The sequence below is a fragment of the Topomyia yanbarensis genome, chromosome 2, assembly GCF_030247195.1.
Source record: "Topomyia yanbarensis strain Yona2022 chromosome 2, ASM3024719v1, whole genome shotgun sequence".
Lineage (NCBI taxonomy): Eukaryota > Metazoa > Arthropoda > Insecta > Diptera > Culicidae > Topomyia > Topomyia yanbarensis.
Genome location: NC_080671.1, coordinates 144333028 through 144347577, shown reverse-complemented (window position 1 = coordinate 144347577; position 14550 = coordinate 144333028). Strand labels below are relative to the sequence as shown.

Genomic DNA, 14550 nt, shown 5'->3' with positions numbered 1-14550 from the left:
TAAAAACGTTAAAGTTTATTGTTTTTGTATTGTAGCATAACACTAAAACTTGCTGTAAATTATTGTAAAATTACTGTACTGTCACAGTGAAAATCATGGTTTTGTTACTGTACATTTCTATTCGGGCGTTCATCAATATAGTACACGCCATCGAAAAAGGGATTTTAAAATTGAGAACTTTTGACTCAATCTTGTGGTATCGTGCAGGATGGTAAAATTAGGTAAACCGTGTTGAAGGTAGTTTCCATTTAACTACGGAAAAAATAATAACTCAATCTTGAGTTTAATTTACTTAAATTTAAGTTGAATTTTCTTAATTTTGAGTATACCCCAAGCAACTCAAAAGTACCTTACTGCACGGAAGACCTCGACTGAGCGAATCTCTCGTTTTGGTTTTGACAACACTGATAAGTGCGAAAGCGACGCACAGCTCAAATATTCCTAAATTTTAATTAAAAGAGCTTATTTTATGGTTGCGTGTAGATTAAAGATACAAAATATTGCCGGCATAAAATAAATCAACAAGACTCAATTTTCATTAATGAATTTTATTTATTAAGTTTAATCCATATTTTTATTGAATCTACAATTTTTTTGCGTGTAGATGTAAAAAATCTTGCGCGCTGTTTGATTTCTTGCAGTTTTTTGACAGCAGTATAAACAACAACCAGGGATGCCATTATGCCAGATTTATCTGGCACAGCCAGAATTTTTTGAAGCTTCCAGATAAAAAGACAAGCCTCTCATTCTGCCAGATTTTTAAATTATGGAAGTGTTTGCACACACATTTTGGAAATTTGGGGAATATTTTCCCAAATTTTTCAAAAATCGATTGATAAATTTCGATGACTTTGAGGTCGCTGTTAAGTGACAGATTTTGCCAGACATTTTTAGTTGATCTGCCAGATATCCTTTGAAAAATAGTGGCAACCCTGACATCAACAATATCATTCAAAAATATAACCGTTTTCTCCAACACGACATGTCTACCTGTTGAAAGAAACCGTTTTTCACAGGTACTCGTGATTATTGTGAGTTTCTTGTTTCTTTACCTTAATTAACTGTGCCATTTTAAAGTTTTATTTGATCCACAATGTCCAACGAAAGTAGCACTAGTGACGATTCGGAGATCTATTTCGGAACGCCAACGATACACGAAATGAAGCGGTATTTCAAAAAGTTACAGTAAGTTTTTCTGCATCAAAGTAGTCTGGTTGATTTGACAGATCTTTAACATAATCTACAGACTCTTGAGCACTAAATGGAAGATTTATTAACTATGGCGTTTAGTAGAATGATTAGTTTTATGGGCAAGAAAATATCTAAAAAGTACTGTATAATAATTGTTTTCCCGTTACCTCACTTTTTTTCTTGTAGAAATCGGTCGTTGAATCAATCGGACCTTATGCCGGAAACAACGGATGAGTCCTCCTCTGAATTAGACGACAGTTTCCACGCAATGATTGAACGAAAACGGTTGGAAATGCTCAAACTGAAAGAAGACGAATCCAAGCTACGGGAAGACGTATCTTCTGTTTCTAACTTAGCCGGAGGAGGTGATGCTGATTACCGATCTGTTGGGAATGATTCCACTTTCATAGAACAGGACTCGATGAACAAGATAACGGATGAGAGTTTTGAAGAAATGGAACGGCTTTGCTCGATGAACCAGAGTAAACTTGGAAACAGTCACCATCAACAGCAGGTTGAAGAGGAAAATGCTACTAATCGGATTTTAGGTAGTAGCTCAAGTAATAACGAAATTGGGATTTCAACGAACGTAAAAAGTCATGTGTCTTTGCAAGGTGATTTGAAATTGTTATCAGTTATTGATGGATTTATTATGATATGTTTGTTTCGGTTTGATTACAGTTCTCCAGCAGGTAGTTGGTAATGTTTCAATGTGCCTGGGAGATGTCACTCAGCTGGACGATATTGAAGAGCCATCCTGTATGTGGGAACAATCTATCTTGCAAACAGGATCTGGTATAGCAAAAGCTATTTCGCCGGTGAAACGCGTTCACATGCTCAGGCCATCAACAATTCTGGAGGAACCAACCATGAATGAGAGTACTGTTAGCAGCAATTCAAAGTATTCACTTGATAGCTACATCACAGCAAAGCAGACGTGGAATGGAAGCGAGAACAGCTCAAGTGTCACTGGAAGCGATGTTTATCGCACGGCAGATGAAGTGACTAATGATAGTAAATCATCCGTTGTGAATAGTACAGGGGATTCCGTTGTTGGATTCGATGCTACGGCCAATAAAACTAGCATAGAGATGAGTGTTACTCACACGAGCACTATTATTACTCACGTTAGCGATAGTGAAGATGAGCATGATGTGATTGTCTTAAGCTCCAGCGAAAGTGAAGACGATAACCAAACAGACGAGTCACTGCTAGAAGACGCAGGAAGCACTCTCGATAATAGTGAAAGTTTACAGGAGGATTCCCTGTGTAAGGAAGATGATGATATTGGAGAAGAGCCTGGTTCCCCGTTATTGGATGCAATCCCAGATAATTTCAACGACACACTGGAAGAAATGGAATTTATGATGCGCCAGGGAATGAAAATTATGCAGCAGCAGAAAGTTCAGCAACAGCAGGAGCAAAAACAATGTGGCAGTTCTCAATCAACTTTGTCAAGTATTCAGAAGTCTGTAACTGTTTCTCATATGAGCCCAGTTACTCCAGCTTATCCCGATCGGTACCTTAAGTCCATACAGCCCACAGCGTCCACCTGTAAGCAAACTCTTTTTCCCCATAGTGCAAGCAAACATAATTCAGGTCTAAAACCAAATTCGGCGCCATCCTCTGGGTCCAACAATGGAGCTTTCAAAAAACCTATCAGTCGCTTTCCTTTGCCGAAGTCTGCAAAAAAGTTCGATCACATAGTTTCACCAATTGGAGTCTACATAAACCGTACACCGCAAACAAGTCTACAGTCTCGCATCTTCTGTCCAAATCAAAATCTAATTGATGTGCTGCACAGTCAACCGGAAAATCGAGAAAGCGTAATGAATGTGAAGGAAAATTTCTACCAACCCGAGGTTGACCTGGCAACATACAGTTCATCTTTGCCGCGAAAGGGTGTTGTCAGTTCGCGCGGAGCTCATGTGCTTGATGAACGGCACACGGTTCGTATTCCTGGTGGAGAGAAGATGCACAAACTCTTGAATAATTCACCAACTATGGTTATACGACACGAGGGAAGACTAAAGTATCAACGCGAAACGCAGCTAACGGATGACAGTGTGGCTGACGATAGCATGGCAGATCTGTCGATGGCGTCCGGAGATGTATCGGTCCGTGTGCTGAAAGATGTCAGACGCTTCTAATAGTTTGGTTAAGAAAGTATGTCTGATATTTTTAATGTCGTTAGGTGCAGTTTCGCTACTAACTGCTGGCTTTTAGTCGCAGTATATTTTACCCTAATACGAATCTTTTGGATCGGTTCAAATATTTTCGTTTAATATCACCATTTCAAATAGGCCGCCTTCTAATTATTTTTTAAATTGGAACTATGTATAAAGAGATCTTGTTCGATTAAAATGACGGTTTTCTGTTTTATTAATTCAAATATATGCAATTTGCGTCCACTTTGAGCGGTACCATTGCTGCATAAGCTCATACTCTTGATCGTTTCATGTTCATCACGAGCAACCATCAACTATAATGCTTTTGTAATAGCGAATCTTTTAATTTCTTTGTACTGTCTATGCGTAAGATTGGTTCCTTGGGATGTAATTTCTCCATGTGCATTACATACATGCGACGGTGTACAAACCCTTTGGGGCAGATCGGACATACATACGGTGTTTCGCCAGAGTGTGTTCTGAGATGAATTGTTAGCACGCTGTTACAATAGAAAGCTTTACCGCAATGATGACAAACATACTCTCGAGTTTGTGTATGTATTCTCATATGGCGCTCCAAATCATACCTGCAAAATGAATGACAAATGAAATTCAGAGCAGTCTGTCGCTGACTGGGCGATTTTTGGTTGAGTTTTCTTTCAACTGGGTATCGCTAACTGGTTAATTTTTTGTTAAATAAACCAACTACCAAACTACATTTTGAGGTCGAATTCCGTACGAAGACGAACCGTTACTTTCCAAGCAGAACAGAAGACGTCTTTTTTTTCTCTCTCTTAACAAACAATTTTAAACAAAGTTTTTAACATTTTTAATCGAAAAAAAGAAATGGATGCTTTATGCACTCTTGTCACGGTTAACCAACAGCTTCTGATATGGAACCAGAGACATCCCAATGAATAGACTATTAGAGATAAAAGCTTACCTGTTGTTTGTCTTCAGGTCGCACAAGGAGCACTGAAGCTTTTTTTCTTCATGTACCATTCGCATATGCTGCCTCAGATCTGCCTGACAGCGAGCGATTTTATCACATAGAATACACGGAATTTGCTTGTCCTCGCAGTGCTTCTTCGAAATATGCGTACGCATGTTTACCTTGCAGTTGAATAGTAGACCACAGTATTCACACGTATAAGGCTGTAGGCCTAGGTGACCATTCATATGACCATCCATTCGATCGGGAGGCAATCGTTTACAACACACTTCACAGGTTATCTTGTATTTATCTACAATCATCCTGTAATAGTGATGTTTATACTCTGTTGGAGACATAGCCTTCTCCTCGGCAGTTTTTCGACGTAACTTCCTTTTTGGTCTCATCTTTTCTGCGTGAATTTGTTCTGGAGTGCGAAACTGACGTCGCTTATTTGGACTTTCCGTGGTTGGCTCGTCAGTGGTCTTGTCGACTTTCATAGTTATAACTGGTTTCGCATGGGAACTAAGCTCATCCAGGGTTTCGATCGGCAGGTCAATTGGTTTTGCACAGTTGTCCGAAAGAGCCTGCAGAGTTTTAGAGTCATGTTTCTGTTGATGTGCAGACCTTTGATTATTTTTATTGCCCCCTCTTCCTCCGACTGTAAAGCAAATCGAATTCCGAAGTATATTTCTACTTTGATTTTTGAAGGAGTGAAAATCCAAGATTATATGTTCACACTCTTGGCAAAGATTCAAGGAAGGATTTGTATCAATGTCCACCTGAAGGGGAAAGTTATTAGACAGGTGTAGAATAGTGTACCAGTAAATTAATTGTACTTACCCACATACACATTATATCTTGGAGCTTTTCACGAAAAACTCGATCTTTTATGATACCATTTGTTTTGCAAGGTTTCTGGCAATATCTGCAGACAGACATATTTTGCGATCATTTGACCACTTTGAGACCAAACCGGACTAGAAAATTATTACTAAAAATACTCAGAACAGTAGTTACTATAAACTCCTAGAGACTCATTCACCTGCCAAGATGGTATTGTGGGTATAGACTTATCCAGCTGCGTTGGTATTGTGCCGTTTTGACGTTTGAATTGGAAGGAAAACAAATCGTTTGCACAGCGAATTGGGAGGAAAACAAACCGCTTCTAGGCTCAAGGGGAGGGCGGTAGTATAAAAAATGGGAGATCTCAGTGTGCGTATTTTAAACGTCAGATATCTCAATAATTATTGTACTGTTTTGACGTTTGAATCGGATGGCAAACAAACAAACAATTTAAGGTTCAAGTTACCTTTTTTAAGCATGTGTTAGAATTGAACGCTTGGTAGTGTGCGTAGGAAAAATTGTGTTCAGCTTTGCCACCGGATTATTCATTTAAACCTTTTTAAAACTCTAAAATAAGAATATCAGTCGATTAATTAGATTATCACGATTCAATTCATGCAAAATACCTGCTGGAAAAACCATCGGCTTAGCTAAATGGTGCTTTTGAAAAAGTTGCTGTTGTTTTTTCATTGCGCAGTTGTGTTGCGTACCCCAGCTCGGTGTGGTAGTGTGATAAAAAATCACAGCCACTTTTTCAAAAGCACCATCCAGCTAAGCCGATGGTTTTTCCAGCAGGTATTTTGCATGAATTGAATCGTGATGATCTAATAAATCGACTGATATTCTTCTTTTAGAGTTTTGAAAAGGTTTAAATGGATAATCTGGTGGCAAAGCTGAACACAATTTTTCTTACGCATACTACCAAGCCTTGAGGTAACTTGAGCCTTAATCACAAACCACTCAAAGCTCTGATGGGCTCCAGCCTCAACCGGCTCCACGAAGAGGATGGTACTAAACAAAGACGATGTTTTGAATATAGACACGTCACACGCGGAGAGAAAAATAAATACACGCAGGTAAATTTAGCATATTTAATCCAAAATTTTTTTGAATCCAATCATTTATTGTTTATCATTTTAACCAACAAAATTATTTGTTCGAAAATAGTTTTATGGCCGAACAACAATAAATTTTTCTTTCATTATTTTTTTTTCTAATTCCAATAAATTTCTTTTAAGCTCAATAAACAAAATTATTAAACAAGGGAACGATAGTTTTTTTTAGTAACAATAAATAAATTTTATTGAATTCAGTGAATAAATTTATTGCCTCCCGACCAATAATTTTATTTATTGAATTTAATCAATATTTTCATTGAATCTACATCTAGGGGCAATTCAATCTCAATTGAATTTTGCTCGAATTCCGAAAAATTTGATGTAACTAGTAACTCTGCATGCTCTATTTTCGAATGTTTAATAGCTCATGTTTATTTATGTATTAATTTATGTTTTTGTTTTGAGCAGTTATGTTGCTGGCAATGTTTTGTTTTGATTTCCTCGAGCACTGAAATTATCAAAATGTGAATTTCGAGCAACTCTATTTTTTTCATGACGCATTTTATATCATCCTTGGCCGTTCCAAACCAATATCGAGTAATGCTGGAAATTCAAATCCATTCCGAACTAACCAATACGAATTAGAACCAGCCAGCATTTTGGCTGATTTTCCGGCTGAAAACTGGGATGTTCGTCTGCATTTTCCCGCTCGGATGTGCCTGGCAGTATTCCCCATACAACAAGCAAAATCTGCTTTCCATAATTCCATAAGAAAGACTTATGACTTTCGGACAGAAAAATTAAATGGAATTTATAAGCTCGCTCGGCTTGTTCATATGCAGTGACTTATGAAATTCTCAGATGCTTTTTCCTCGGTGTAGCTATCTTGACTTGACTGCACTGAGAAACAAAAATATGCATAGTTGGCATACTTTCTATTCCCGTCTCTTTTACTCTTTTGTGATTTTTATGCATTTTCTAGCAAATACTTCTATGGGATTTTCGATTGATTGACACCGGTGTAGTGGATTGCACTTTCTAGCAGAAGTGTCAATGGAACATACCCAGTTTTCTGCACTTCTGCTAGAAAGTGCAAAAACGGTGCAGTTTCAGTGCACTCCACTACACCGGTGTCAATCAATCGAAAACCCCACTAGTAAGCATTCAATTGGTCTCTGCACAGTGACGTCATGCATTAAATGTGACAGGTGGTGGTCCTGTTGATTACATTTTGAACTTAGAGATTATTCGTATTCTCAAAATGAAGCATTTAAAATATATTGGGAATCATATTTTTAGAAGTATAAATGTTCTCTAGAGCGCCTTACAATTAAATTGTGCTATTCCCTACTGTGCGAAAATGTATATGAAAGATCTAATAAGTGAACTAATTATTTGTTTTTCAATTACTTCTAGTGTTCTCTGAATTGGTAAGTAGTTTTGCGGTTAAATTTCTTGGTAATTAATTATTAGCACTATGCTTATTTCAATGGAATTCAAATTTGTTACAAACTGTAAACAAAAGGACCAGCACTTGTCAAATTTCTGAGGTTTAGGCATTTCATACAATGGTCAATTGTCAAACTCTGTATGTAGAGATAGGGATGCCAGTTACCTGGGATAGACCGAATATGTTCAATGCATAAAATTTACAGCAGAAGAAACGAGAGGCAGATAGAAAAGTACACGCAAACGAAAAACTACTTAAAATTGAGTTCTTTTGACTCAATCTCGGGGTATCGTGGTGGAAGGTAAAATTAGGTAAACCGTGTTGAAGGTAGTTTCCGTTTAACCACGGCAAAAATTACAACTTATTGATAGGTTTTTTATATTCAAATTTAAGTTGAATTTACCTAATTTTGAATATACCCCAAACAACTCAAAGTATCTTCCTCCACGGAAGAGCTCGACTGAGTTGAATCCTAGGGGCAGATCACTCTAAGAATGTAAAACAAATTTGCATCAAATTAAAAAAAATGCATTTAATTTCCATTTTTGCATCAACTTTGCACTCCCTCACAGAAAAGTTTGTTTGACAAACGTCCTATGCTGATCCACTTTGTTCGCCATTTTGCTGAATGTAGGGCAAGTTTTTTGTAGGCTTTTGACGTCATACACGCAACGCAAAATACATTACACGCAACACAAAATACATTATGAGTTTCTATTTTAATGGAAAGAAATGCATTTAATTTCGCTGATATTTAAAAATGCATCACAAGTGATCTGCCCCTAGGTTGAATCTCTCGTTTTGTTTTTGACAACACTAATAAGTGCGAAAGCGACACACAACTCAAAAGTAAGTTAAAAGAACTTATTCTGTAGGTTGTTTGATTTTTCCGTGCATGCTCTCGGTGCATTAATAATTTTCTGCGTGTGCATGGAAGGTTTTTAGAACAATACAGAATTTCAAGAAATACGTCTGGCAGCTCTGATTAGAAGGCTCGCGGAAACTCCAAAACAAAAACATTGGTTATGTAAAGTCTGTAAAGTACAAATACTCAGCTCAGACATAACTGACGAATTTTGTAATAAAGTGTAAGGGAAAACGTTGTCACAATCTCATTTATTAGGAATAATTTTTCTGATCTTCCAGTTCAATGCGTATTTCTGAATGCAATGGTATACCGGCGTAACAAAATTCTGGAACTAGCACTAGTTACAATTTTCGGCATCGGCGGCGGATTCTACATTTTCCAACCCTCGTTTCAAAAGTATCAAATCGAGCATAGCGCCAGCAAGGCAGCAACTGTTAGCACCAATTCACAACAGGAATAACTAGAGCAAATTTAATCAACGAAGGTAGTATAAGGTTTGTTCTAGTACAGGCTTCTTGCACGCATTTACCTCGGAGAAAACGAACAAAATACAAAAAACGCTACTTATTCCGGTTTTCTAAAAACTAACTAACAGAAACGAGAACAACTTTCTGTACTGGAACAAACCTATAGATAAACACGTTGAGCACCGTTAGAATTAACCACCTTTTCCAGATGTCCAATTTTATGAAAACGCTGCGAATGTTCCAGCACTCGCCGGTTGCCATTCTCGGCAGTGCGATTATTGTAACCGGTTCACTCGCATTTTGCTATAAACGAGTATACGAGCCCCATGCAGCAAGAAAACGTAGAGCAGAAGCAGAATTAATGGCCGATTACATTTTTCGTAAAGAACAGTTGGCACGCGGGCTCAGTGTTCCAGATGACGGAACCATAATCGACAGATAGGAGTTCCAGCAGTGTTACTTTGACAATCTGGAATAGATTCGATTAGCTGAAGTAACAAATTAAAATAAAAACGAATTCAAATCCTTTCAAAACTTGTCCGGTCTTTAAACATTTTACAAAATGGTATGTTAGACTAGATGTTTTCAGGATGAATGCGGGACGCTCAAAAAGCCTATTAACGATGTTCATATTGAGCATACACATTATAGACTTATCCAGCTGGGTTGGTATTGTGTCGTTTTGACGTTTGATTTGAGAGGAAAACAAATCGTTTACACGGCGATTTGGGTGAAAAACCGCTTCATGGCTTAAAGGGAGGGCGGTATTATAAAAATGCGAGATGTGTGCGTATTTTTAACGTCAGATTATAGGGTATTAATTAAAGTTCACAGAAGACCAGAAGTTTGAAGGTGCCTTTATTGTATAACAAGTATGATCCAGAAATGTGTTGTTTTGCGAATGAAATTTCATACGCTGGGTCATAATGGGGGGTTACATCACTACACAGTGGGCCAGAAAGAGGAATTAGCAAAGATAAGTCTACACGGAAACGAAAAACTACCTATAATTGAGTTCCTTTGACTCAATCTCGTGGTATCGTGGGGGAACTTAAAATTAGGTAAACCGTGTTGAAGGTAGTTTCCATTTAACCACGGCAAAAATTACAACTCATTGATAGGTTTTTTATACTCAAATTTAAGTTGAATTTACCTAATTTTGAGTTCACCCCAAACAACTCAAAAGTACCTTCCTCCACGGAAGACCTCGACTGAGTCGAATCTCTCTTTTTGTTTTTGACAAGTGCGAAAGCGACGCACAACTCAAAAGTAAGTTAAAAGAACTATTCTGCAGGTTGTTTTATTTAACCGTGTAGAGCTGCTGGACAGTATTTCAAGAAATTGCCTTTGGGTAGAGGCACTAAAGGTTTTGTTTAGCTAATTTCTCTTTCTGACCCACTGTGCACTGTTGAACACGAAATAATAGGCATATTTCAAGCATTTTTATGAAGTGTAAATTGGTGATTCCAGATCTTTATCTCTTTGAGATCTTTGGCATTTATATATATATATATATATATATATTATATATATATATATATATATATATATATATATATATATATATATATATATATATATATATATATATATATATATATATATATATATATATATATATATATATATATATATATATATATATATATATATATATATATATATATATATATATATATATATATATAATATATATATATATATATATATATATATATATATATATATATATATATATATAATATATATATATATATATATATATATATATATATATATATATATATATATATATATATATATATATATATATATCAAAGAGAATAGGGAAAGAGACGAATAGTGTGAAGCCAAAAATACCTTATTGAGCAGACCAATCGTGCAATGTAAATAAACATTACTCATGCCTGAGTTGGAGGAGATAAGTATTGTACTTCTATCAAAAAAGAAATTTGAATTTTCATCAGAATTAGTTCAATCGTGATTGTAAGGTGCATTCTAGAGTATATGTATGAGTAAAAATAAGCTTTAGAATTATTTCATCTCTTTGTTTCGAAATGCACATCGTTTGATAAACAAATCCATCGATCGACATACGGTTTGTTTTCAAAATATAATAGGAGTCATTTAAAGTGCTGCCTATAGAAGCGGTTGCCAAAATTCTAGTGTTGAAATCATCATAAAGGGCGTGTTGCCGTTTTGACTGATTTTCACTCTTCGTCTCTTTCCCTATTCTCTTTGATATATATATATATATATATATATATATATATATATATATATATATATATATATATATATATATATATATATATATATATATATATATATATATATATATATATATATATATATATATATATATATATATATATATATATAATATATATATATATATATATATATATATATATAATATATATATATATATATATATATATATATATATATATATATATATATATATATATATATATATATATATATGTATATATATATATATATATATATATATATATATATATATATACATATATATATATATATATATATATATATATATATATATATATATATATATATATATATATATATATATATATATATATATATATATATATATATATATATATATATATATATATATATATATATATATATATATATATATATATATATATTCTTACTTACGTCGCTTGAGATTCGTTCGAAAGTGGTTGGTATTCCCGTTTACGAAAGTAAAATCAAATGGACTTGCGAAATTCGTACGAATCGCTTTCGAAAGCATATCGCATTCATCGTAATCAAAAATAAGAGTGATAATACTAGTTATGAAGCACAAAAAATATTTTTTAACTAATTTTGTCGCAAGATGGTGGCTGTGCAACATTTTCCAGTTGGCGCGTTTTTTAGATAGGGTCGACGGCCGGAAATGTATCTCCCGTAGTTTTTTACATAGAGCTTAAAACAATTTTTTTCGATTACTTACAACAATAGCAAGCGATGCACGTTTTATTTAATTTTTCGTGAAATGGCGCCCTTTTTGGCAAAGAAACGCTAAAAATGTAGACACAAAAAATTTGATCATTCCAAAAATAAAATCCTGCTTACTTCGTTGGAGAAACCAATTTTGAATATACTGTGACAATTTCAGAAATGATCAAAAATTATTCGTTCGCATTGCAGTTTTGGTCAGCTCAGAAATGTGGTTTTGAGAGAAACACGTTTAAAGTTTCAGTACGCTCGTAACACACATACCAGGCGTTGCAACAGAAGTGAAAATTTGATAATATTTGCATATGGTTTATGCATCCAATTACCACTTGAATTAGCTGCGTTCCGAAAAAAAGTCAAAATTATTGCCGGTCTAATATGTATGTTTGTATGTATACATGTTTTTTAAAAGAGCAGAAAAAATGTTCGAAAACACCCTGAGCAGGAAAAAAATTACAAAACAACTCAAAGAACTGGTTTGGGCAGTCTAGTCACCGACGATAGACCTGGCCTACTCGGACGGAGACTTCCACGGCGAGAGAAGTTCTCCCGAAACCGAGCCAATCAGCTAGGTGCCGAGCTCAGTTCGGCGATTTCGAATGGAGCGTGCCGTCCCGACGAACCATACTCCTCGGTGGTGAACCTAAACTAATCGTGCGGAGTTTCCAGGCGAAACCGTTGCTCGCTGTTCATCATGCCATTTCCGTTGTAAGGTGATCATGATCAGCATCAACACTCTGTTGACCGCTTTCTATGTGTTTACGTCGCTTGTCATTCTGTAGGCGACATTATCCGGGGTGATGTCAGGTCCTCCCGTCGAAGACCACATGCTCCGGTGTCTCCTAGACGTTCTCACACTCCGAGCACAATGATGACGTTGCGTGCTCGAACCGAAGAAGATACCTCCAGAAGCAGCCGTGGCCCGACAGGAGAGGTATCAGGTGGAAGTTCACCTGTCCGTGCTCTCTATTGTGCCACATCAACAGGTTTGGAATTAGCCGGTCCCCTTCCTTTCTCTGTATTGTCCCCTTCCTGCTGCCACGTCATCAACGAATCGATTCTCACCATCTTCCTTACGTTTCAGGTGTTCCTTCGATTGTAGCACTCGGTATCCTCCGCCGGATGATGCAAATGGCGATCATTCAGGCGATAACGTATACTGTCTACGACGATATAGTTTTTTACGCGCTCGCGACTCGTACGGCCGTCAGCCGAAACGTCCTGTTCAGCTTTTCGTGGTTCCGCTTGGTTTTCAGCACTGCACTCCAGGCAGGAACCCCATTTCGCAGTATCGATAGCGAAACACTAGATAGCAGACGTCTCGTGCTTTCGTAGACGTTGTCGACGTGGTTGGTAAAACTCAACCGATTATCACTTTCAATTGCTTCAGTGCACGCTTCGATGCAATCACGTGCCCTTCGACGTCGATCTGCATCCTCTGAACTGCTTGGCAGTTGCTGCCCAACCTCCGTCTTGTGGTAAGCATTCTGCAGCTTGGCCCCATTCATCCCGTTCTCGATTGTGTCTATTGTCCCCGTCACCAACACCTTCACTCCATCTAGTGTCTCACCCATCACCATTAGTGACACGTCGTCCGCGAAACCAATGATTTCCTGGGCAGCCGCAGTGTCAAGACCCAACATCGTACATCCCGTTTCAAAAAATTGGACCGAGAATGAAGCCCTGGGCACTCAACAGTGAGAGTAGCTCTTCAGGATCTGACATGGTCATTCTGTTCAGCGCTGCGGCGATGGCTTGCCAGCTGACACTGTTGAACGGATTCTTCACATCTATTGTAACTACAGCGCAGTCTCGATCTCCTCTTAGCTTCTTCTTTGAACTCGTTGTTATTCACCTGCCATTCGTTTGTGTTTGCTACTTCTTCGTAGCCGTACGGTGTCGGTGACCAGGTAGTTGGATCGTGTTTCGGAAAGAGACCCTCAACGATTATCTTTAGCTTACCAGAACACATTTCAGCTGGCATCGACGGGTTCTCATCTTCGCCTTCACGACTCGGTACGCGTCCCCCAGAGACTGACATCTACTCCTCAGCACAGATCCTTATGGCAAACTGGCTTGCTAAGCTTGATCTCCCGTTTAAAGCGGCCCCAGCTGCCCGAAACGTCACCTTGCGCTCCCCTCTCACTCTCCGATCTTGCTCTCTGAGCCCACCTTCTGGCTCTGAGGCGTGCAATGTGTAGCGTACCGAGCGACTCATTTTCCCGGTAAGCTGTACGCCGTCTACTGCGAGACTGCAGTTTTCGCGGCATTGTAAAGTCACAAGCCGTCACATTCTTTCTTGTTAGATCAGCCGCATCTTCGTGCTTGATCCCGCTGTCCGGCCGAAATGCCTGCTTTCATTTTCCACTTTAGCTTGCCGGTTGTCGTTCTCCGTGCAGTAGCAGGGTTCTGTTGGCCAATACGGAATAGTCTGAGAATGGTCGCTATGGGGATGCTTCGCACACACTCCCCAGTCCATGTTCGCCGTCGGTGAAGGATGTCCGTTTCGTGAACCAATTAGCTCCCAGTTTTGTCACATTACCAGGAACCATTAAGCTCCCCGCATCGCCATGATCT

At 37.5% G+C, this 14550-nt stretch overlaps 2 protein-coding genes and 1 long non-coding RNA gene across 7 annotated transcripts; 2 read left to right on the top strand and 1 right to left on the bottom strand.

The window, feature by feature from the left end:
- Positions 1–638: 638 nt before the first annotated feature.
- On the top strand, positions 639–3514 carry LOC131681611 (uncharacterized). Of its 5 annotated transcripts, none has more exons than XM_058962508.1 (4): positions 639–1185; positions 1378–1805; positions 1873–2710; positions 2771–3514. In XM_058962508.1, the coding sequence occupies exons 1-4, from the start codon at positions 1094–1096 to the stop codon at positions 3339–3341; spliced, it is 1929 nt and encodes a 642-aa protein (XP_058818491.1). In that variant the 5' UTR covers positions 639–1093; the 3' UTR covers positions 3342–3514. The 5 variants fall into 5 exon arrangements, with proteins under 5 accessions (XP_058818491.1, XP_058818489.1, XP_058818492.1 ...); XM_058962506.1 differs by having other exon boundaries at positions 640–1016; positions 1078–1185; positions 1873–3513; XM_058962509.1 differs by having other exon boundaries at positions 640–1031; positions 1108–1185; positions 1873–3513.
- Positions 3515–3541: 27 nt separating this feature from the next.
- LOC131681613 (gastrula zinc finger protein xFG20-1-like) lies at positions 3542–5480 on the bottom strand. The gene is made up of 3 exons (XM_058962510.1): positions 5134–5480; positions 4303–5072; positions 3542–3946 (listed from the first exon to the last, which is right to left on the bottom strand). The coding sequence occupies exons 1-3, from the start codon at positions 5230–5232 to the stop codon at positions 3670–3672; spliced, it is 1146 nt and encodes a 381-aa protein (XP_058818493.1). The 5' UTR covers positions 5233–5480; the 3' UTR covers positions 3542–3669.
- Positions 5481–8604: 3124 nt separating this feature from the next.
- On the top strand, positions 8605–9513 carry LOC131681616 (uncharacterized). Its single transcript, XR_009303957.1, has 3 exons — positions 8605–8732; positions 8791–8996; positions 9188–9513. It is a non-coding gene; the product is annotated as an uncharacterized LOC131681616 (long non-coding RNA).
- The last annotated feature ends 5037 nt before the right edge of the window (positions 9514–14550 follow it).

Excerpts from the sequence above, each read along its gene's own strand:
- LOC131681611 (XM_058962506.1), top strand. The coding sequence starts at position 1,094 with ATGTCCAACGAAAGTAGCACTAGTGACGATTCGGAGATCTATTTCGGA. Across the intron at positions 1,186-1,377 it reads CGGTATTTCAAAAAGTTACA|AAATCGGTCGTTGAATCAAT; the intron begins GTAAGTTTTTCT and ends TTTTTCTTGTAG. Across the intron at positions 1,806-1,872 it reads AAGTCATGTGTCTTTGCAAG|TTCTCCAGCAGGTAGTTGGT; the intron begins GTGATTTGAAAT and ends GTTTGATTACAG.
- LOC131681613 (XM_058962510.1), bottom strand. The coding sequence starts at position 5,232 with ATGTCTGTCTGCAGATATTGCCAGAAACCTTGCAAAACAAATGGTATC. Across the intron at positions 5,073-5,133 it reads AAGATATAATGTGTATGTGG|GTGGACATTGATACAAATCC; the intron begins GTAAGTACAATT and ends TTTCCCCTTCAG. Across the intron at positions 3,947-4,302 it reads GACCTGAAGACAAACAACAG|GTATGATTTGGAGCGCCATA; the intron begins GTAAGCTTTTAT and ends TTCATTTTGCAG.